The sequence below is a fragment of the Borostomias antarcticus genome (assembly GCF_949987555.1).
Source record: "Borostomias antarcticus genome assembly, chromosome: 18".
NCBI classification, from domain to species: Eukaryota; Metazoa; Chordata; class Actinopteri; order Stomiiformes; family Stomiidae; genus Borostomias; species Borostomias antarcticus.
Window position 1 is genome coordinate 15,780,745 of NC_140251.1, and position 24,557 is coordinate 15,805,301.

At 49.8% G+C, this 24,557-nt stretch overlaps 1 protein-coding gene across 1 annotated transcript in view; it reads right to left on the bottom strand.

The window, feature by feature from the left end:
* kiaa1549la (KIAA1549-like a) overlaps positions 1–13,018 on the bottom strand; it is a gene marked incomplete at both ends in the record, with an annotated part of 31,353 nt that extends 18,335 nt beyond the window's left edge. Inside the window, 10 exons of the mRNA XM_084452807.1 lie at positions 288–448; positions 979–1,150; positions 2,840–2,991; positions 4,577–4,636; positions 5,706–5,874; positions 6,388–6,521; positions 6,738–6,960; positions 11,056–11,171; positions 11,617–12,294; positions 12,649–13,018. Of these exons, the coding sequence (XP_084308933.1) occupies positions 288–448; positions 979–1,150; positions 2,840–2,991; positions 4,577–4,636; positions 5,706–5,874; positions 6,388–6,521; positions 6,738–6,960; positions 11,056–11,171; positions 11,617–12,294; positions 12,649–13,018 (2,235 nt within the window). The remainder of the gene's footprint in view (positions 1–287; positions 449–978; positions 1,151–2,839; positions 2,992–4,576; positions 4,637–5,705; positions 5,875–6,387; positions 6,522–6,737; positions 6,961–11,055; positions 11,172–11,616; positions 12,295–12,648) is intronic.
* Between the last annotated feature and the right edge of the window lie 11,539 nt (positions 13,019–24,557).

Here is a 24,557-nt window from a genome sequence, read left to right on the forward strand (position 1 = left end):
GCCTCATTGGTCAGGATGCATCCATCAGCAGTATTGACAAGGGGCAATGGAGCGCGTGGAGAATTAAACAGCGATCATTAGCATTTTGACAGCCCGGAATATGTTTAGTCATCACTACTGTACAACTCTCAGATTAAGCATAATCCTGGAATAAAAAGTTGTTTCAATGGGAGAGACACTGCACTAAAACTGTTATTCAGAACTAGGTTCAATCTGGTTTGGATCTCAGCTGAACACATTCGGTAGTCTAGGGGACAGCCCTAGACTGTAATGGTGGCCGGTCTTACCTTGGAGCGGGTTTTGAAGGTTCTAAAGGCGCTGCTCTTGAAGATGACCCGGTTCCTCTTGCACAGTATGAACGTCACCATGCCAATGATGACCATGACCAGAGCAACGGGGGTCAGAACCGCCATGATCCACAGGTTACTAGGCGGGGTCTTCACAACCGCTGTAGGTAAACACGGCAGGCAAGACACACGCAAACCGATCCACACAACCGCACACGCACTCAAACCGACCCACACGACCACACACACAACGACACACGCGACCACACATGCAAATCGACCCATACGACCACATGTGCACACACACACAAACCGACCCACGCGCACACACACATACACACACACACACACACACACACACACACACACACACACACACACACACACACACACCCCAAGTCAATATGTGTAATTGTCTGCAATTATCAAGTGATTTAAGCATTGATCATCCCATTTTGCTCGTTCTATGCCCATCTTCAACTGCTCATCCATCTATCCCCACTTTTATCCCTTCTGAAGTTGAATGTTGAAGCCCCTGGAAACAAAGATCAGACCTCTCCTCACTTCTTCCACTTCTCTCAACACCCTCCAACCTGCACTAACATCACAATAATGAACATTGTTTCAAAACTATGTCCATTTCCAAAAAAATACACCTTTTTAAAAAGTATGTACATGTAAAGCCACGTACGTTGGGCCTGCAGCTGTACAAAGTATCCCAGAGTGAGGGCCATGGTCTGGGAGTCCAGGGCGCTCAGGGTCTTGGCAGCCTTGGTGCCTATGATGGGGGCCCCGCTGACCTGGGCATAGTAGGTCATCTCCGCTGAGTTCTTAGGCCCCGGGAGGCGGCGGATGTTCACCATCTGGAGGAAGGAATACACACACACACACACACACTGGTCAGCACAGACACTGGTCAGCATATACACATACACACACACACGCACGCACTCACAAACACACTGGTCAGCACTAGGGATGAGACGGTATGGATTTTTGGAGTACGGTACTGTACGGTATCTAGTTACATGGTACGGTTTACGGTATTTCACCGTATACGGCATTTCACCTCCCCAACACACATAAAAAAAACAAGTATTTTACTTTGAAGGAACTACAGTGCCACACATGATGGAAAATACACACTATTGTAATTAAGCTCAGTTTATTAATAGCAAGCTTATATTAAATTACAAAATTAACTGTTGCAAGCAACTTGAAATTTCAGCAGCGCATTATTGTGTAATACCGTAAACGTAATACCGTAAACACAGGGAATGTCACGGTTCTAATACCGTGGACATTTTATACCGCGGTTCACGGTTTTATGGTATACCGTCTCATCCCTAGTCAGCACACACATACCTGTACTAAGCACACAAACACATCTGGTTAGCACACACACTGGTCAGCACACAAGCACACACACACTGGTCAGCATACAAAGACACACACTGATCTGCTTGGTGCTTGCAACACCAGAGTTATGGGTTCGGTTCTCAAACACATAGACCTCAATGTAGGGGAGTGGTACTGTATGTATTCACTGCAAGTGTCTTTGGTTGAAAGGGTATGTGTACCATCATATCATCAATGAAGACATACAGTATCATACATGCCATTCAAAGGTATGCTAAATTAAAAACAACAAAAGCTCTTTGAAATACATCCCAAAAGACAGAGCTCCAAAAATGGCAGCGCTCTGGACCGACGCTTTAGTTACTCTGCACCACCAGAATTAATTGCATCTGCCTATACTGTAGATCAAACTTGGTGCTCGATCATAACGGTTTAATCTATGCTCATAATAAAGGCTTGTCGGAAAGCTGGGGGTGGGAGTGGGTGTGGGGGGGTACTAGATATCTGGAGGGTTAGCAGGCCATCAACTGCCGTTATACGCCTTGAAACATGATCGTCTAGGACCCAACACAGAAATGGGAATCCGTGACAAAACATTAAGCAGAGGGAATGTGATACGGAGTGGGAATGAACACAGCACAAAGTACAACCTCTCTTGCTGTTTATATCTTTCTCTAGCACAGCGGTTGCTTGTAGCATCCATTTTCAAGAGGGTTTTAATGGTGATGACTGTGATGAGACGTGGTGTGAATCTACTGGAGCTGAATGAACCAATGGTCAGTTGCTCTGGACGGATCTCTAGACAGGGTGTCTGGGAAATGGCTGAAATGCCAAATGTTCAGTTATGTGACTGAACAACTGAGGCGTTAATGGGTGGCTGAGCATATGGCCTCTGAACTTCATTTTCAAACATGCACACGCACACACACACACACGCACACACACACACTCTCTCTCTCTCATCTCACTCTCTATTTTACACCCCACCACCCACACACACACACAGTCTCTCTCACTCTCTCTCTCTCATCTCACTCTCTCTTTTATACACGCACACACACACACACACACACACACACACACACACACACACACACACACACACACACACACACAGTGTCTCTCTCTCTCTCTCATCTCACTCTCCTTTTTTACACACACACAAACACACACACACACACACACACACAGACCTGGACTGTGTATGCTCCAACGGTGGTGGCTCTGCGAAAGCGCCTCCCCTGACGATCGGCCACCAGAAACAGCTCGGCCAGTCTCTGCTCCATCAGACTGGCGAAGCTCTGATAACTCCCCTCCAGAGAGGAGCTGTCCACGTCCTGAATGACTGCAGCAGCAGATGGAGAGAGAGAGAGAGAGAGAGACCGAGAGAGAAAGAGGTGTGAGGACACGACAGAGAGACAGTGACAGAGACAAAGAGAGAGAGAAGAGAGAGAGAAAGAAAGGGGGAGTAGAAGACAGGGGGAGGAATGAGAGAGAGGTGGAGAGAGAGGTGGAGTAGGGACAGAGACAGAAACATCTGGTTATTCATGTCTCCATTAAAAGCCTGTGGTGATATACAGCACAGGCCATTACATTCCAGCTGACCTTGGCATTCATCAGTTGCGTAATAATGCTGTAGAGAGGAGGAGCCGTGGGGAGGAGTAGAAGGAGGAGGGCGTGAGAGGAGGAGCCGTGGGGAGGAGTAGAGGGAGGAGGGCGTGAGAGGAGGAGCCGTGGGGAGGAGTAGAAGGAGGAGGGCGTGAGAGGTGGAGCCGTGGGGAGGAGTAGAAGGAGGAGGGCGTGAGAGGAGGAGCCGTGGGGAGGAGTAGAAGGAGGAGGGCGTGAGAGGAGGAGCCGTGGGGAGGAGTAGAAGGAGGAGGGCGTGAGAGGAGGAGCCGTGGGGAGGAGTAGAAGGAGGAGGGCGTGAGAGGAGGAGCCGTGGGGAGGAGTAGAAGGAGGAGGGCGTGAGAGGAGGAGCCGTGGGGAGGAGTAGAAGGAGGAGGGCGTGAGAGGAGGAGCCGTGGGGAGGAGTAGAAGGAGGAGAGCCTGAGAGGAGGAGCCGTGGGGAGGAGTAGAAGGAGGAGGGCGTGAGAGGAGGAGCCGTGGGGAGGAGTAGAAGGAGGAGGGCGTGAGAGGAGGAGCCGTGGGGAGGAGTAGAAGGAGGAGGGCGTGAGAGGAGGAGCCGTGGGGAGGAGTAGAAGGAGGAGGGCGTGAGAGGAGGAGCCGTGGGGAGGAGTAGAGGGAGGAGGGCGTGAGAGGAGGAGCCGTGGGGAGGAGTAGAAGGAGGAGGGCGTGAGAGGAGGAGCCGTGGGGAGGAGTAGAAGGAGGAGGGCGTGAGAGGAGGAGCCGTGGGGAGGAGTAGAAGGAGGAGGGCGTGAGAGGAGGAGCCGTGGGGAGGAGTAGAAGGAGGAGGGCGTGAGAGGAGGAGCCGTGGGGAGGAGTAGAAGGAGGAGGGCGTGAGAGGAGGAGCCGTGGGGAGGAGTAGAAGGAGGAGGGCGTGAGAGGAGGAGCCGTGGGGAGGAGTAGAAGGAGGAGGGCGTGAGAGGAGGAGCCGTGGGGAGGAGTAGAAGGAGGAGGGTGTGAGAGGAGGAGTGGAGGAGAGGAAGAAAGAGAAGGGAGGGGAAGGGAGGGAGGCCTAATCTTCTTTATTCACACCGAGGTCTGATCGGATCTGATCTCTCACACACACACCCTGTCAAAAAGGTCTAAATAATACATCACGACCTTTCCCTGAGAGAGCAGCAGCACTGAGACTCTACAGAGCAGTGAGGAGAGAGAGAGAGAGAGAGAGAGGGACAGAGAGACGGTGAGAGACAGTGAGAGATAGAGCGAGAGAGAGAGAGAGAGAAACGCAGGATTTGCAGTACCATAACAGTCTGGACCAAAACACTTTACTGTCAGTTAATGAAATCAATGGAGGTCTTAATTACCTGTGATCACCCAGTAGTGCTTGGTAGCGCTGGATGTGTTGAGGTTGTGATACTCCAGTGCTGTAGGCAGAGAAGGAGGGAGGCAGAAGGAGAAAGAGAGGAGAAAGATGGCAGAAAGGGATACACAGATGGCAAATAGAATAGAGAAAGGCAGAAAAGGAGATAGAGAGAGAGAGAGAGGTAAAGTAGGAGAGTCAGAGTCAAGGGAAAAGGCAAACCAAGGGATAGAGAGGAACACTGTTTAGCTGTTTAGTATTGCACACCGGACATGGCTGATTCCACCTCCATCCTATATTTTCCCTTTGCCTGTCTGACTATCTGCCTACCTGTCTGACTATCTGCCAACCTGTCTGACTATCTGCCAACCTGTCTGACTATCTGCCAAACTGTCTGACTATCTGCCAACCTGTCTGACGATCTGCCAACCTGTCTGACAATCTGCCAACCTGTCTGACAATCTGCCAACCTGTCTGTCTGTCTAGCTGGCTCCCTCCTGGCACTGTGCTTGACATTCAGAAATCCCTTCGAGTTCCGGGACGAGTCTGAAATACAGCCAGGTGTGGAAGTAATACGTACGTGCCTGCCTGCCTGCCTGCCTGCCTGCCTCCCTTTCTGTCTGTCTGTCTGTCTGTCTGTCTGTCTGTCTGTCTGTCTGTCTGTCTGTCTGTCTGTCTGTCTGTCTGTCTGTCTGTCTGTCTGTTTGCCTGTCTGTCTGTTTGTCTGTCTGTCTGTCTGTCTGTCTGTCTGTCTGTCTGTCTGTCTGTCTGTCTGTCTGTCTGTCTGTCTGTCTGTCTGCCTGCCTTTCTGCCTCAATGTGAGAAGATATGCTCCGAGGTGTTGGGCAGAAATAGACCCGTATCTGATCTTCCCTTGCTAAGATCTCACATTCAATCAGAGAGCAAAACATCTGCTGAGCCCAGGGGGGGAGAAGAGTGATTGGAGTTCAGATATGATGTGTTGTAAACAAGCAAATACAGTTTGTCTACTATCCCACTGTCTGTAACTAAATAAACCACTCAGTTCATCTTGTATCAGCCGATGTTTAATCAGTGCCAAGGTCCAACTTCAGTCTCAAAACACAAAATGATAAACACCAGAGCCCTTTCCCATGATGCAGTGTGGGACTTACGCTCAGCGATGACAAGGGGCGGGTAGAACAGGAAGTATCCGACCAGCTCAGCGGTCAGCTGGTTGAGGAGGCCACTGGAGACGGTGCCGTTGAGGATGGCGTCCTCGTTCCTGACCACGTAGATCAGCGAGACCACCGGGGAGCTCCCCACCTGGGACACACTCTGGATCTGGAGCACACACACATACAGGAGACACACACAGGCAGGCACACACACACACACACACACACACACACACACACACACACACACACACACACAAAGGAAGACACACAGACACAAACACACAGGCCAACACACGCGCACACGCACAGACAAAGACACATACAACGTTTAATACTGAAATTGCGTCTAAGTTTGACATAATATCATGTGGAGTAGCACAGGGCTGCTTCCCTGCCAATGAGGGTTTCCTGGACATCGAGTACAAGTCTGTATTTCCCTTTCATCAGTTGAGTCTCCCCATGGCCTACAGTAGACTGCATTACCTAACCTAGAATTATTATCTGATTCTAGCAAAGTACAGAGAGGAGACATGAAGAGGATTTTTTCCCCCCCAGGCAATAAAACCCCCTGTGTTTATATTTGAATCCCAGTTATTACGGATGGTTCTATATATCCCAATTGATATCAATACTAGCTGTGTACACATATATAACTTCTATAAAGTCATGATTATACCTCGACGGTCAGTTTGCTGTAGGTCTCCAACACTTTGTCCTGAGCCTCGTCAAAGGCGTTCTCCAGCCTCAGTTCCATCATCTGGACAAAACTGCAGGAGAACACGTTGTCCGTCGGTCCCACGAACCTCAGAACTGAAACAGAGAAACAGAGGAAATGCATTCAATACATGCCATAGGCGCAGGATTCAATTCAGCTAACAGTTAGTATCTCATCCAATCCAACATGTGTCTGCCAGTCAACCAAGAGGACATCCTTATAGTGCAAGGGCCAAGGTGAATTTGATGAGTCTCAGCCTGGCCTCCAGAAAGACACGTCTCCCGACCACCTCTGCTCCACTCCTGACTTGCCTGTTTTGAGCTGCAGGTGGATGCTGAGGGCCTCCCTCCAGGTTGCAACAGGGACCAGGACGGCCTTGACCAGGGGCAGGTGCTGTCTGACGTCAGAGAGCAGCTTGTCGAAGCCGTAGGCGTTCACCGCCTCCACCACCACTGACGGCACGTAGACGGTCTTGCCGCTGGAAACGTAGTAACCCAGGGTGACGTTGTGGGGGCTGCAAACGTCCCGCACCACCTGAGGGGTACGAGAGTGAGAGGGAGGAGAGAGATAGGAGGGAGGGAGGAGGGAGGGAGGAGGGAGGGGAGAGGGAGGAGAGAGGGAGGAGAGAGGGAGGGAGGAGGGAGGGGAGAGGGAGGAGAGAGGGAGGAGGGAGGGGAGAGGTAGAGGAGAGGGAGGAGGGAGGGAAGAGAGAGGGGAGAGGGACGGGAGAGGGAGGAGAGAGGGAGGAGGGAGGAGGGAGGAGGGAGGAGGGAGGAGGGAGGAGGGAGGAGGGAGGGGAGAGGGAGGAGGGAGGGGAGAGGGAGGAGAGAGGGAGGAGGGAGGGGAGAGGGAGGAGAGAGGGAGGAGAGAGGGAGGAGAGAGGGAGGAGAGAGGAGAGAGGGGAGAGGGAGGAGGGAGGGGAGAGGGAGGAGAGAGGGAGGAGGGAGGGGAAAGGGAGGGAAAAAGGAGGGGAGAGGGAGGGGAGGGGAGATAGGAGAGACATGGCCTAATATTTACTGCTGGACAGAAAGACAAATGAACCAGGGCGCTCTTTATGGTAAAGTTACACTTCAACCTTGATAGTCCACTCAACATTGTTACTGCATTCCAAGAAAAGTGAAAGAAAACACAGCAGGACAAAGCTGCAAAGAGACTACGGTGTACTGATGGAAACCCACTGCTGCTCCAGTCTGGGCATGCATGGTAGTTGTTAACAGTTAACTGTTAAGTGGTGTCCCATTTCTTATATAAAGGTTTTAATCCCTATCCCTTGTGGCTCCATTCTGAAGGGCCACTACCCAGTCAAGGGCAGTCCTTAGTTGTACTTCTTTCTTAGGACCAGGGGCTAGACACCCTAAGCATCGTGTAATCCCAATAAAATGACGGTAGACTCTCTTGTAGACATAGTACATTCCAAAACACAGAAAATTCAGACGTGCTGTCAGACCTCTAAACTGGTCAAGGTTATTTGTGAGCCATGTCAATAGGAATCCAAGTCCCACTCTTATCAGTTTTGTTCTTCTTCTTCGTATGGGTTTGGTGTAGATGTCCTCTCCTCCCAGACTCGGGGCCGAGGGGATATCCTTTTACCACCCCGAGCCTGGGTGAGGGGTCACCCGGGCTATATAACCGGGCACACCTCCAGGAGCCATGTCACCGTTTTGTCATCCATAACCGTGTCCCATATATTGGATAGTCCTGGATGACGTGGTCTGCGGTTTGTTCCTTGGTGCCACACTCGCACGCTGCAGAGGATGCCAAGCCCCATCTGTGCATCGATGAGCAGAAGCGTCCGACACCGGTCCGGAGGCGATTAAGCCTCACCCACGCCGGTCTGAGTAAGTCCATCCCGGAAGGGGAAGGACCGGCGGCCGGGATGAAATCACAGAGTCTGGAGGTGTTCGCCTCCCACTCCGCACGAGTGTAGTCCGCCCATCCTGCCTCACTGATGTTAAGATCTCTGCATTGCTGCAGGAGATCCCGTGCTGCAGGCACAAAAGGGTGTCTCGACTTGAGACGCCGGGGGGGCTCCGCTGTTGCAGTGAGCCTGTCGTGGAGCAGGTGGTTAAGCTCCACGGCCCGGCAGGCGAGACGTGCTGTGGTTCCTGTGCGGCGGAGGCCAGCGGGCTGGATGCCTGCAAGGATGGGAAGGTTTTTCACAAGAGTGGGACGCAGGCATCCTGTCACGATGCACAAGTCTTTGTTGATAGGCAGATTGATGAGGCGGGTGTGAGCACTGCGACACCAAACCGGTGCGCAATATTCCCTGGTGGAGTAGACCAGGGCTAGGGCTGCCATACAGTGTTTTTGCGCCCGAGCCTGATCGGACCAGTCGCCTCATCAATGCCACATGAGCTGTTAACGTCTTGCGCAGTGACTCGAGGTGTCGGCGGAACGTTAGCGACCTGTCCAATGTCACTCCGATAGGTTGGTTCGGCGCAGCATGGCAGGAGTGTTCCATCAATGTGCACTCAGAGCTCACGTATCCTTGTTGTTAAGGTGGAAGGCCGCTGACACCGTCTTTGCCTCGCTGAGCTTCAATCTCCATTTCCGGAGGTATGCCGCTAGTGTCTGCATGTCCTGGCTCAGGGTCTCCTCCACGGCCTGCCAGTCTCCAGCGTAGTACACCAGCGCGAGGTCGTCTGTGTAGGTATACTTCCTGGAGACTGTGTTCGGCAGGTCGTAGGTGTAGATGTTATAAAGGAGGGGGGCCAGGACAGATCCCTGGGGGGGTGCTGTTCTTAAGGCATCGCAACCTGCTTCACTGTCCTGCTTCACTGTCCGGTGGTGAGGGTGAAGCTGAGGTTTCGGAGAAGCTCCATGATCATGCTGACCATGTGCCTGTCCAGCAGCAGGCGGAGCAGCTTGCAAGTGAGGCCGCGGTGCCATACGGAGTCGTAGGCAGCCGTCAGGTCTATAAAGACGGCTCCGGCCTTCTTTTTAGCCGAGAAGCTGTCCTCGATGTCTTGATTCATCAGAGTGACTTGATCTTCGGTCGATCTCCCGCATCGGAGCCCGGCCTGCTCCTGTGGGAGCAGCGGGTCGATGATTGGTTCGACGCGGGCGTAGATGAGACGCTCGAGGATCTTGAAGGGGATACATAACATCCCCTTCAGATGGGGCGGTAACTCTTGGGTCCCATTCAGGCTTGTTCGGCTTAGGGATCGCGACAACTAGGGCTCTTCTCCAGATTTTGGGGATCTTGAGTTGGCGCAAGCAGGAAGAGAGGAACGCTCTAAACCAGGACTTCAAGGCAGGCGCGGCATGGAGTATAAGCTCTGGGCAGATAGAATCAGGCCCCGGCACTTTCCCTGGCTTACCTGCACATGCCGGAGGGCAGCAGCGAACTCCTCCGGTATGAATTCACCGGAGATGTTACCGCCACTAGGAGTGGCGTAACATAGGCCTTCCAGAGGACTTCTTCCGCCACAAGACAATTTTGTTAATTCCAAATGAATGGAAAAGTATATGATAATACAATAATGGTCACCGCAGCCCTTGGGTTTGTTCATGTAACACTTGTACAGAATGACAGTGTATTTCTGAAGGTGTAGCATTGTGAGTGTACAGTACTCTACTGTATATATGCTCTCTCTGCCTCTCCTCCTCCATGCCCTCTCTAGGCCCGTTCCCTCTCTGGGGAGCTTGTAGAGCTGCCAGAAGTGACTAATGGCGGATTCTAAATGGATTATTAACGGGCTGTTGAATAGTGAATAGGTGTAGCATTCTACGGGCCTCTACTAGGCCTCTACTAACCTTTGAAGATAATTGCTCTTATACAGCTGAGCAAATTACTGACTAAGCCACATTGTTCTTCTCTCCACTTTACCTCTGTGGAAGTGTCCACAATGCTGCTCTCTCTCTACCTCGCTTTCCCTCTCTTTTCCCTTCACTCTCTTTCTCTCTCTCCATTTCTCTTTATCTCTCTCTTTCTCAGTCTCTCTCTCTCTCTCACTCACTCTCTCCCTCTGTCTTCACTCCTCTCGAACTACTGTAACGATTTGATTTAAGTCCTTCGTTTGAGTTGATTTCTCTCCGGGTTATCAATTAATCTGTTTGTCTGTGTGTGTTTGTCTGTGTGTCAGTTTGTCTGTCTGCCTGCCTGCCTGCATGCGTGTGTGTCTGTGTGTGTGTGTGTGTGGAGTGTGTGTGTGTGTGTGTGTGTGCGCGTCTGTGTGTGTGTGTGTGTGTGTGTGTGCGCGCGCGCGTCTGTGTGTGTGTGCGCGCGTCTGTGTGTGTGTGTGTGTGTCTGCGCGTGCGTGCGTGTGTGTCTGTAGTGAGAGTGAGTCAGTGGTCCAGCTCTCTTCACCATCCGGACCACATGTATTATTAGTGGTCAGCCCCGGAGCTGACCAGCGGGAGAGAGCAGCAGCAACAACAACAGCAGCTGCAGCGAGTCAGCGAGGCTGAGCCCACTGCTGCTAAAACACCCTGGAGAGAGGAGCGCGGGCATGTGGACCGAGTGGGTCTCCGGGCAGTTTTTAGTTAAACAAGCTCAAATTCGCGATAGCTGCGACCACGTACAGTACGCACATGTGTGGACATTTTCGTGGACCTACCGGCCGACAACTGAGATGGTGGTCGTGGCTAAAAAAACCGACTAGAAATGAAACAGTAGGTCGTCCTGACCTGAGCCTGGGCGCTGGAGTCGTTGAGGGCTTTCTGCAGCGCGTGGCTCAGACCTTTAGACAGGCTCTGTCTCTGGATGAGGTCCAGCCGGTTCCTCCTCAGCTGCAGGGACAACACTGGAGGAGAAGAGACGAGAGGAGAGAGAGAGAGAGCAACACCGCTAGGGTCAGTCACACACACACACCGTCACAACAAATCACAGATGTCCGAGGAGCCACTACGGTTCCATGTTGGTTTAGATTAGACTTAATTGTCCCTCAACGGGAAATTCATTTTCACAGGACTGCAGCACAATACATTTAACAACGAACAACATTTTACATAGACAGTTTCAAGGAATGTATGAAGACAATCTACCACACCCAGAACTACCGCTGCACTGGGTACCACTGACGTGATACACCTGTATATACACCTGCGTATGTTCCTAGGTTGGTCTTCACTGGTAGAATATGATGCCAGTCTACAAGGATGACACAGGAACAAGAACATCACGGTCTTCACGCAGGTGACAGGCTGACCGTCAGACTGAGCTATGAGGACAGGCAGAGAAAGCTTTACCTGTTTTCACCCAGGTCCTGTCGGTGATGTTGCAGGGCAGCCTGGGAACCTCCTCCGCCGCGGTGCCGGACGCTGGTTCCGTTGTGGTCGTGGCCAGGGCGGTCGTAGAGGCGGCGGTCGGTGGCGGGGCGGTGGTAGTAGCGGTCGTGGTCGTGGGAGCTGCGGTGGTTGTGGTTGAGGCAACGGGGGTGCTTGTCGTTGTGGTAGTTGTGGTACTTGTTGTGAACGGTTCTGTGCTCGCTGCCGTGGTCAGTTTGAGGCTTGTGGGCTGCTGTGTGGTGGTGGTGGTGGCGGCGGTCGGTGGCGCGGTGCTAACGACCGTCGCGGTCGATGGCGCGGCCGTGGTCTGCGGGGCGGTCACAGTACTCGAGGTCACGGTCAGGGGTGTCACGGTCGTGGTGGTGACCGTGGTGAGCTGTAGGTTGTTGTTGGTCACAGTGTCCGGGGCCGTGTTTGTGGATGTGTCCAGGCGGGTGTGTGCGGTTGTGAGGGGTGGTGTGTGTGTGGCTGTAGTGTGGGAAGGGGTGGGGAGGGTGGTGTTGGCAGCCCTATGAGGGGCAGTTGTGTTCCAGAGGAAGGTGGAGAAAGGGCTGGTCACGTTGGCAGGGAGGGCAACGTCGTTGTCCCCCACAGTAGAGAGAGAGGACTCTGGGACGGTAGGCAGGTCCCAGGCATTCTCTGGAATGGGACAACAATACAGACACGTCTGGATGAGCTTTCCACTGGAGGCATGTACAGGTAAGATGGCAAATTTGCGTGTTGATGATGTCACATATATACTGTAATGTTGATGAAGATGTCAAACCAGGAAGCAAAAGATGGAGGACATGATGAAAACATAGTGATATGTTATAAGAGAATGGTGGTCAATAAAACAATGATGATGATGATGATGATGATGATGATGTTGATGATGATGATGATGATGATAATGATGACGATGATTATGATTTTGATGATGATGATGAGGAGGAGGAGGAGGAGGAGGAGGAGGAGAGGAGGATGAGAAGAGAAGGAGTCCTTAATCCTTACCTGAGATAGTGCTGGTGTTGGTGGAGATGGTGGTGCTGCTGTTGGCTCCCGGGACCAGACCAGGCTCGGACCCTATGGTCTGATTGTCAGAGTTGATGGCTGAGACGGGGGTTTCAGGTACCAGGATTGGGGTCTGGACCATAGACACTACAACTGGGGCCTGGTCTTTAAACGGCAGCTTTGGGTACTTCTCCGACCCCTGCAGCCCTGGTTTGCCCTTTGACCCCGGTGACCCCTGGTCTGGGTTTGTCAGCACGGTCAGGACCGAGGAGAACACCGGCTGCTCCCTGGCACCGTCTGACGCCCCCTCGGCAGACGCCGCCGCAGGGTCCGTGGGCAGGGCGAGCTGGTGACCCCTCTCCTGCCCCATCTCTGGCTGTGGCCCGGCCCCTGCCCTGGAGGAGAGGTTGGAGGGCAGCGCTGGGTGGGGAGGCAGAGCTCCACGCCCCGGCAACTCTGGCTGACCTCCTTCATCTGGAAAACCAATAAAAAGAGAGAGAGAAAGAGAGAGAGGAATAGTGATAGGAGAGAAAGAGAAAAGGGGGGGTTAACGAGGAGAGAACAGCAGTGTTCTCTGTTTGTTTGACTCACTATTAATCCCTCAGGCCCCATGGGACTCATCACCACACTGGTACTCATCAGCATGGGCTCTGTCTGTCTGTCTGTCTGTCTGTCTGTCTGTCTGTCTGTCTGTCTGTCTGTCTGTCTGTCTGTCTGTCTGTCCCCCTGCCAGCTGCTGCTTCCGGGAAATATTGTTGTTCTAAAAAAGGACTAAATCGGCCACTGATAGAGTGCCAAGAAATGTTTGAATGAGCAGGACATCAAATACACCACTGAGCGTAACATGTACAGACAAACATAAACACACACACAAACACACACGAGCACAACGTGTCACACAGTGGTAGAGAATTATAAAACGGTGACGGTGAAATATAAGTGGGTCACTTATTTTTTGGTTCTGGATAAAGCATACTAGGAAATGAATGTAGATGTTCCCAATAATATAACTAGGACTCAATATAATGTCTCAATAAATTAATATAACACAACAGTACTAATCAGCTGTGATTTACAACCTGCAGTCCAGAGACCTTGGCCTGGTCCAGAGACCTTGGCCAAAACCCTGCGCTGTTGTACACCAAGGTACAGTATTGTAATGCCAGCAATACACTTGGTTCCTTCCAAAGGCACCTCCTCCCTGTGGAATTGAAAGATGATGAGAGAGAGAGAGAGAGAGAGAGAGAGAGAGAGAGAGAGAGAGAGAGAGAGAGAGAGAGAGAGAGAGCCTGCACGAGCAAGAGGAAAAGTGTGAGAGAGAGAGCTGAGGGAGAAAGATGGTGCTGGCAAACATCCAGTCTGCATTTCTACCTCCATTCTGAGCACACACTTTCCATCCACTCGTCTTCCTCATGGGAGGACTGACTAATTAAGAGGCAGGATTTTGAAGCGAAGCCGTCCTTGTACTGCAGTTTCTGCATTTTATTCCCAGCATGCAATCCAACCATCTCTCCGGTACAGCCAACCACTGAACCCCTCAGCTCATACTGTACTCCTCTCTCAGCAACGGAAGCTATTCCTCCTTTAAAAAGATCTCTTAAGCAAAATGCCTACAATTAGACCTAATGCAGGTCTAATTGTCCTTACAGACCATCTGCAACATGTTGCTTCATAAAGTGGTGGTATCTCATCTGTTGAAATCAAGCATTTATTTGCAGAGGAGAAAGACTTGACTAGACCACATTCTCAGGGTATCTAATGGTACATGAGTTTGTTTCATTGAGATCCATTATACCAAGCCACCTCTCCAGTTGCTTGGTAAGAAGGTGACAACACTGTGAACCTCATGTCTCCATGCCCAGGGCTCAGAGGAGCTCAGTGTAGTCCTCTCCTCCAACAGATAACCACCTGCTCTGACTGAGAGCAGCATATGGGACAACCAGGATAGGAGGTGTGTATGTGTATGTGTGTGTGTGCGTGTGTGTGTGTGCGTGCACAGCTGAGTTAATGTGACCACGAAGATGGCAGAAGGAAATTAAATTGCCAGACAATAAAAATGTCAGAACATGTTACATAAAGATGGGCCCCAAAAGATAAGTGCAATGACTGAAGTCTGTAAATCCAAATGATGTTTATCTTCATTCATACCCCATCATAACTCTTCACATGTCAACGCATGGCATGGCCAGCCACCCTGTGCTCTGAAGACCTCCTCTGACGGTTTACAGCAGCTGAGCTGTTGGAGCAGAATGGACTGAAGCATGGGCTTTAGTACAAATACACCCCTACAAAGGTCTAGCCAGTCTCTAGGTCTGAAAATACATGTGTGGAAGGTTTAATCAAAATGATCTTTGCTTCATGTTGTCCTCTAAAAGGCTATAGGTGAACTATATTATTATAGAATGAGATAGTCAAGTAGCTACTGCAAGTGTAGTGAGGGTGTTAGGTGTAGGAGATAGGTATGGAACCCATCCTGAGGGTGTTAGGAGTAGGGGCTAGGAGCTGATATGGAACCCAGCCCAGCCAGAGCAGGTGGAGAGGAAGGGGTTGATGGGTAACTGGCCAACTGACATGTAACCTATTGAGTCTCAGTGGTGACCGTCCAATAGAATGACGTTTGTTGACCACAGCGACCGGATGGACACATCCTTACTTCCTGAGACTATTCCTAGTGTCCATCTGTCTGTGCGGCCTCCAGGATGGGTCTGGTGGAAGCTCCAACCACAGCCAACTGGAACAGAACCACACACTGTGCCAGGATACCATGTACCCAATCCAACTGTGTCTCCAAGGTAACATATTAAGTGAAGAACAAGACAGGCTGTACTTTCAAGACTGTGTTACGTTCCAAACTCATTGGGAAAAAAGCGCACCAATTATTGTGACAATTCGTAATCAAACTTTATCATAAAAATCTGTCGTTTATAGCCGGATCAAATAAACGCCAGTCAGCAGTCAAAGCAGCCCCCTATGTCTGTCAGGGCTTGCTAGCATTGTTTTTTTTTTTTTTTTTTGAATGACAGGGAAATAGGGTGATGAGGGTTTGGTGGGAAGGATTGACTGAATACGTGGGCTGGAGACAAAATAGCTGTTTTTAAAACAATGAATCAGCTGCAGAGAAAAACAAGGGAGTCAGGAGACATTTGTTCTTGTGTGTCCGGTGGGACTCATTCCCTCTCTGACCCATATTGGAGCATTCACACTCCTGACAAAGGATTCTTTCTGGATCAATCAATCAATCAATCAATAACCTTTATTTAGACTCGAATGAATGGATATATAGATAAATGCTTTGCTTGTATATTGTGGATTGTATATTGTGAATAATGTGTATTGTCTGTTAATATGTACTGTACTATACATTGTCTATATAGTGTCTGTATTGCTTGAGAGTCACCAACAGCAGGGACCAAATTCCTTGTGTGTATTAATATACTTGACCAATGAGACTGATTCTGATAACTTCTGCTGATTATGAACTAAGGGTTAATCATCAGCTGTTAAAAAGAGAAATAAGACTTCAGTTAACTAGTTGTGCAATAATAACTCTTGAAAGATCAGGGGGATACAAATTCAGCTAACTCCTTGCCTTGACTAAAACATACTGGAAATATTACAGTACATCTCCTCTGAAGGTGCTTCCTCACATCAGCATTATTGTCTTAATATACTGTAGGTGTGGGAAACGAGCCCTTGGCGTTACAGAACATCTCTTCAGAGGGACCGCATTGTTAGAGAGCCAATTAAACATGACGGATGCTTTGCAAACCCAATGAACAAAAAAAAAACCACAGAAAACCTGCCGCAGCCAGTCAGGCGGATAGGTGTCTCTAGCACCTCATCTGTGTTGCCTTCCCACAGTCCCCGGCAACTGGGAAACACAGTCATGTGACCAGCTCCTGGGCTCACGGTAGGTCAGGCAGACTAGCATAAACACAAGAGAAATGGGGAGAGAGAGCAAGAGAGAACAAGAGCAAGAGAGGGGGAAGGAAAGGACGAGAAAGCAGGAGTGAGAAAATTAAAGAAAAAGAGAGAGAAAGGGAAAGAGAGAGAAAGAGTGAGTGTGAGAGAGAAAGAGAGAGACACTTGTGCAGAAACTATCACCCCCAAAAAACAGGCCAATAGGGTGAATCAGTGATGTGACAAGGGATATTCATAGCAAGGTGCCCAGAGCCATGTGACTTTAAGTGTTACTGAATCCTTCTGATTTTGGTAAGGTGGGTTTGGCGGGTTAGATAGACGCCTCAGTCACATGGCTGAGCTCCAACCGATGAAAGGAAGGCAACATAAAAGGAGTCCCAGCAAACACTGGTACTGCACATCAGACCCTAAATCCACACACCACGCACGGCCAGGGGTTGAAATATTGAGAGCTTTCTAAGCTGCCTGAGGTGATGCCTGAGGCTCCTCCCTCACCCCTCCTCACCTCCCCCCAGCAGGGCGGGGCTCCTCCCTCACCCCTCCTCACCTCCCCCCAGCAGGGCGGGGCTCCTCCCTCACCCCTCCTCACCTCCCCCCAGCAGGGCGGGGCTCCTCCCTCACCCCTCCTCACCTCCCCCCAGCAGGGCGGGGCTCCTACCTCACCCCTCCTCACCTCCCCCCAGCAGGGCGGGGCTCCTTCCTCACCCCTCCTCACCTCCCCCCAGCAGGGTGGGGCTCCTCCCTCACCCCTCCTCACCTCCCCACAGCAGGGCGGGGCTCCTACCTCACCCCTCCTCACCTCCCCCCAGCAGGGCGGGGCTCCTCCCTCACCCCTCCTCACTTCCCCCCAGCAGGGCGGGGCTCCTCCCTCACCCCTCTTCACTTCCCCCCAGCAGGGCGGGGCTCCTCCCTCACCCCTCCTCACCTCCCCCCAGCAGGGCGGGGCTCCTCCCTCACCCCTCCTCACCTCCCTCCAGCAGGGCGGGGCTCCTCCCTCACCCCTCTTCACTTCCCCCCAGCAGGGCGGGGCTCCTACCTCACCCCTCCTCACTTCCCCCCAGCAGGGCGGGGCTCCTACCTCACCCTTCCTCACTTCCCCCCAGCAGGGCGGGGCTCCTACCTCACCCCTCCTCACCTCCCCCCAGCAGGACGGGGCTCTGCCGCTCATACTGATGCGCCGAGCCCCCTGCCCCGAGGAGGCGGCGCCAGCCTTCGCCGGCCAGCCAATCACAACACCATCACAACGGGCGAGTCTCTCTCCAGCGAACTCTCCGCGAGCTCCTCGGGAAACACGCCAAAGGAGCAGAGTGCAGAGAGGAACATTTTATTTTTCATATCAGAACAGTCAGAATGGACCTCAGGGGAGCAGAGGCCCAGCCTACTGTAACAGACGGTCCTCCACTCTGCCGATAGCCGTGGTGGAGCTGTGATCCTCAGAGATCCATCATGTCTGAGTGAGTAAGACAGCTGCACGCTACATCAACAGACCGACTGGTGAAAAACATTTTCCACATCATCAGAAATGGACACTAAAATAAAACTAATTCCCCCAAGGTTCAAATGTCTTCCATACAGTATATACTGTACTATACATAAATCAAAGATTAGAATTAGACTATCAAGAATGATGTAATTCTATGAGACATGTGACTTGCATAATATGCAGGCAATTACTGTAGAATATTCTGAATACATTTGCATGTTTTCAAACTCTCTGAGGTGCTTATGGTTTTAAGCAGGTGCTTTAATATATTACTACATTTTGATTTGGTGCCAGTTAATATTTATTTCACTGAGAGAGAGAGAAATTAGGACAGCCATTAAATTAGTAAATTCTTTACATAATAATGTGAACTCGCACACACACACGCACACATGCACGCACGCACGCCTACACACACACACACACACACACACACACACACACACACACACACACACAGTACACCCACGCACGCACACATGCACACAGAGAGGGAGGGAGAGAAAAAGAGAGCGAGAGAGAGAGTAGCATGTAGAGTAGGCTACAGCACAAGCACCCCTTTCATATTATAAATGAATCTTGACTCAAGTGGGGCCAGCAGCACACACACAGTAAATCATCCCCTCCCAGCAGCCATGCAGCTCCACCAGTACTCCAGCTCAGAAGAGACGTTGAAAGGTAAAAATGTGCATTGATTTTTAATATAACGAATGGCGGAATCGCTGCGGGAAGCTAGCGCTGTAGCTAGCTAGCGGCCAGGCCTGGTCCTCTGCCACCCCCTACTGAAGCAGCGGTCAGGAGGCAGGCCTGGTTCAAAGCTGGGAGGGGAAGGGGGATTTGCAGGTGCATATTATGGTGTGAACACTGAAAACCATTTCATTATGGCCTCTGGGAATGGAAGGCATTAATGCGACAGAGGTCATCTTTGATCCCACCGCTGGGGTCTGTCAGTGAGAGTCCCCCCCCCCCCCCCATGAGAAACACATCATCTACTCAGACATATGAGAGGAGATGGAGGTGAAGATTAAGGTCAGGAGGTACAGTAGCAGGAAAGGCCAGTCATCATTTGGTATGTGTGAATCATTTGGCATGACACTAAATATTTATAAAACTATAGACAGTATTTTAAAATCTGTCAATTAATCTTAATTCCACATAATCAATAACGTGTTTGCAATTTCAACCAAAATAAAGCAGTATTGAATGTTGCAACATTCAACATTCAACACTGAACAGCAATGCTGTTTCAACCCGTGTCAGTCTGCCTCATACCAGGCAGCACACACACGCACACACACACACACACACATACACACACAGGACTGGCCATCGGGAGCACTGGTGGCCTGGCCCGCGGTGAATGGCCTCGCCCCCACCCCCCCCCTCCCCCCGGCTCAGCTCGTGGCATGACTGGGGCTACATTTCCCGGCATGAAATATTCACCCAGTCCGGCCCTGTACACACACACATGCGCTCTCACATACACACACACACGCACATGCACACACATATAGACATACTGTACACACACACGCACATGCACTCACACATACTGTACACACACACACACGCGGTGAGCCACGTCAGTAGAGTCAGTGTCAGTATCTGACAGATTCTTCTGTTTTCACGTACGGTGACGGAGCAGGAAGGACCAGACCACTTATCATTGGTTCTCACTTCTGTTGCGTAACACCCACAGCCTTCCTGTACACACTGCTCCTCACAGCTGCTCTCGTCTTGTTGTTCTTTGGCCAGTTGTTTACACGGCGAGCAAATCTAAACTGCAGCAATGGGGACAAATATTTCTGCATTCCATACAGTACAGTAGCTGAAGATATACAGTATCAGTGGAATTGTGCCAGTTTCTCTTCAGCTTGAGGGAGTAACATTTAAAAGTGCTAATATATAATAAGCACAGTACGTATTAAATCGGTTAAATGAATTAATCTGCACAGTTAGGGCAGTGCTGAAAGGAAGCAAGACAGATCTCTTCAGGCTTTAGCTTTACAAGCCAAACACTTATTTACCAAACCTCAATGCATCCCGTTTAAGAGTGTGTTGCTGTCATAATAGCACGTGTACAGTAGAACAGTGTGTTCCCTCAGTGTCCTTTCCCACTGTATTCATTCATTGTATTGCGGCAACTGTGTTATGTGTTTATGTCAGTGTGTTGTCCTCTATTGGGTTATTTGTTCAGTAAATATCTGTTCATTTCTCCCACTAGGACAGTTTCTGGATATCATGTTTCCTGGCCGGCAGCATAGCAGTGATTCCTACTCAGATTCTTCCATGAGGAGACACAGGCAGACACACCGTCTCCTTTCTGTCTCTGATCTCTTCTCAGCGTGTCCATCGACCCCCCCACCCACCCACACACACACACACACACACCCACACACACACACTCCCCATAGTTCAACAGCATGTGAACAATTGCCGCTCTAACACCCTGCTGCATCCGTCAAAACCAGCCGTCACCCTACCAACACACACACACACACACACGCACATACACACATACATACATGGGGGGCCGATGGGGCGAGGATGAGTGGGGGGTAACAAGGCAGGGTAATAGCACACTGTGTGTTCAAAGCCGCTCAAGGGCACGGAGCCATTACAGGCATAAATCCTTCTGGATATTTTTTCATTCAATCTGAAAAAAAAGAGAACGTGATTAAAATTTCAGAACTCTGTCTCTTTCTCTCTCTACTGTAAAATCCATTCACTATTATGAGGCCAATGGGTTCGGGGTCAAGCATTGGGTCTATCTTCTAAATGGGGACGACCTCAATCTCTCCGAGGACATATCAGCCTGTTGGAGCAGCAGACACCACTGATCAGAGAATCAGGAAAACACAGGAGATCATAATCTGACGTGGGGTTTATTTGTGACTACCAGCTGGAAGTGCTTGGCAGATGTCTGCTTTTGCTCTTAGCAGCACCACCTGGGCAAAACAAAGGCATCGGCTGTAGAGTTTTCTCACTCGAACTTCCATGTCAAAGCATAAGCTGTACACATTTACAATAAATGCAATGTATTTATATATTGCCGTGTACAGCTAAAGGCCATACCATACGTATGATAGATCTTGTGCATCAAAGTCTTAGAAAGGATCATCAAAGACAATTAATCCGGCAATGCACCATCAATGCAACGTTCAGAATGAACTCTCCATACAGTTCCCCAAAGGTGGGCAAAATAAGAAGTGTACATAATTGGAATTAGAAACCACATTAGCCAAATGAGCTTGTCCTTCCCTCATGATTTGCCATGCATAATGCATTTAATGTACAAGGAGATATCTATTTAAGATCTGAGACAGCGTGAAGGGCTTCACCAATGCATAATTAACTGTTCCTGTTTGGTCGCCCTAATGAAGAATTCAAATAATAAAAGAGCAGGACAGGCAGTCCAAGGGAATGAAAAGACAACAACAAAGGAGGCTGAGCAGGGCAGGTTCAGTCAGGTGAGGTGGATGTCATGACCAGGAGTTCTAGCCTAGCTTATACGTAAGAAGAGCCTGCATGGTCCCAAACCACCTCCTCTACCTTTTAATGGGGGAAGCAATATCTGACTAGGGGCCAAGTTGGTTCAGTTCTTACGTTACAATTCCAAGAGCTAACCTATGAGCAAGAACAGCCCTGGAACTGTGTGAGATCTATTTTGCGTGCCAAGTCAACACTCAAACACAGCTAAGGTTATTTGCTGAAGGCTAAAATTCCAAAAGACAATATCCGAGAAGGATGGGCCAGTATATGATTGTTTGTTGTGCAACTGGGCAAAATGCACCCACACACACACACACACACACACACACACACACACACACACACACACAAACACACACACACACACACACACACACAAACACACGCACACACACACAAACACACACCATTTGAAAGTGTAAATCCTCTCAACAGCACTTCAGAATCATCACCTCGTCGTCATCCTCTCAAAGCATGATGGAGATTGAGTCGATAACCTACCGGCTATTCAGAAGCTATTTCAAACTGTTAAATAAGGACAGAGAAGTGCTAGGCAGATCAGTTCCCATGGTAACACGGCAGGCTGTGTTGATGGAGCGAGGGTCTCTGCGGACTCATTACAGAACACACCTCGCAGCCACGAGCGGACATGACCTGGCCAGGCAGCCCACAGACAAGACACTGGATATGTTTTTAATGAATGGAGACAGTGGTGGTTTATGCTACTATAATATAGGCTTAACTGATTTTTTTTCTTTAAATGGTGTAAGCTTGGGGAGCTATAGTTTGAAATTTGGCCACACAAACTGAATAACATGAGCTAAATTATAGCCTACTCTGTTGGATGTGAAATAAGACTCATTGTGTGACCGCGACAAAACCCTAACAAAAAAATCAAGCTCTACCAAATAATGTCTCGGAGAAAATGCAATAAAAAAACCTCACAATTTAAAGCCTGTGTCGAGGTCTCTTATGGAAACATAATCAATTTTTGTTAATGCTGACTATGAAACCTCTCCTTCGTTTGAAGGTCAGTGACCTTAACAGATTGTTAAATGATCACTGCCCAACAAATAAAGTTGGTTGCGCCACGCGCCCTTGATGATGCCAAGTCACTGACGCACGCGGCGCGTTCACGCGCATGTTGCAGTCTCGAGCTCCCAGGCCACTCTGGTGAGTCTTTCTCTCTGGCTGGTTCTAAAACACGCGTGGGACAGAAAATCAACATTCACTGCTTGATCCTTGATATGTGTTTATTAAACAAACAAAAAAGTATTTCTGTACAATAGACGCACTAGGCTGTATCTTATCTCTGAAGTCGCCTATAGGCTACGGTTTCATAATACCCAAATAGGGGGTTGTGATAGTGTTCCCTCCACCGAGCGGTTCATGTGGTCGATCTATTTGAATGCAAATACTCACATCAAAGGTATACATAGCAGAAGTAAGTCTCGCGCTCATCACCGCGCGTGGTCATAATAATTTGAGGATCAATTTGTGTGTGTGTGTGTGTGTGTGTGTGGGGGGGGGTGCTGCTGTTCCAATCCACCATGATGCCCGATTGCAATGGTAGGGATGTTATATACTGTAGCCTATCGTTAATAGCCTACAATCCATTTCCACCATTGCCTATAATGCTGGCTAATTATTTCCCAATTCATTCAATGGCATAACCTACAGGATAACATTAAGTAGCCCGATCCACGGTAAATTAGCGCTGTTCAACCAAATCACCCAGAACAAAAAGGACTCGAACAGGTTGTCAAAAGCTTACCATCAGCCGCGAGAGCCGACTGCATCAACAGCAAAACTATTCCGACTGACAGAAGACACCTGGCCAACATTCCCTCCAGCCCGAGTGTGTTCCCGTGTTTGCGTGCAGAGGAGGTGGCTCGCATCCCCACTACTATCCATACCGCGGCAGCACTGTTTATCCCACCAACAATCACATCATAGGGGCTGTCGCGCGCATGTTTCGGAGCCATTGGTCAGGTTAATCCTGGATTCATCCACCGGGCTTGTTGTTCTTGTAAAAGGCATTTGATGGATCCTTCGCTGTGGACAGGCGGTCTCTCCACGAGCCCGTCTCCCTCGGAGGAGGCTGACAGAGAAGGGTCACGGCAGCATTGGAACTTGGATGGAGCCTTAATGCGTCCGCAGAGCGCACTCCATCTCGACCTCGAGCAGCAGCGCGTTATTGTTGGCGGTCTGCGGGGAATTGAAAACGGTGAGACTTCCACTTTGATGAGAAATCATTCATGCCGATGGTTAAATCATGCTTCTCCTTCCGTCCGATTATTAACTGTCAGGACCGTTATTTCATTCGGAAAAATATCACGTCAGTGACGCGACAGCGTTGCCTACTGCAAAATAATATTGGGCAAATCTTATACGCAGTGCAGGCGACCCCTTGTGGGTACACGATGTCAAGATAATTCCTCAAAAGCCCATTTGTGTCTCTTTAGTAGCCTTGGCTAGGCAACATAAGCAGTTTTTGCATTTGCCAAAAATGAAAATGAGGGATCCAAAATGAGTTGCCGATCACCACGAGCTGTTGCCTTATGAACAATTCAACCAAATATAAATATTACCTCTGCGCGGAATGACAGGTCAAAGGAAAAGAAACTGAAGATCGGAAACCACGTCCATCGATCAGAATTATGCATTAGCCAAGTGGGCAAATATGGCATGATGTAGGCCTAAGTGAAAATCAAGATTCAAAATATGTTTATTTGAACTGGAGGCCAATCATGTAGCCCGAGTCCTTCTAAATAGTTGCAGTTACAATTCATGTCCACATGGTGGGGCTATTGGCTTTGAACTACATGAAAGATATTCATTCAACAGGTGAGATTGGGCTTCCAAAAGGTCACATAAGAAATCTGTGCACATTTTAAACATTGCAAAGTTCCAACACATAGGTTTAAGGAAAAACAAATACCAGATGACTGAAGCAATATGTTTTTTTTAATTCAAAGTGAATCTTGACAAGAGTACACCATCAATTCTCAAT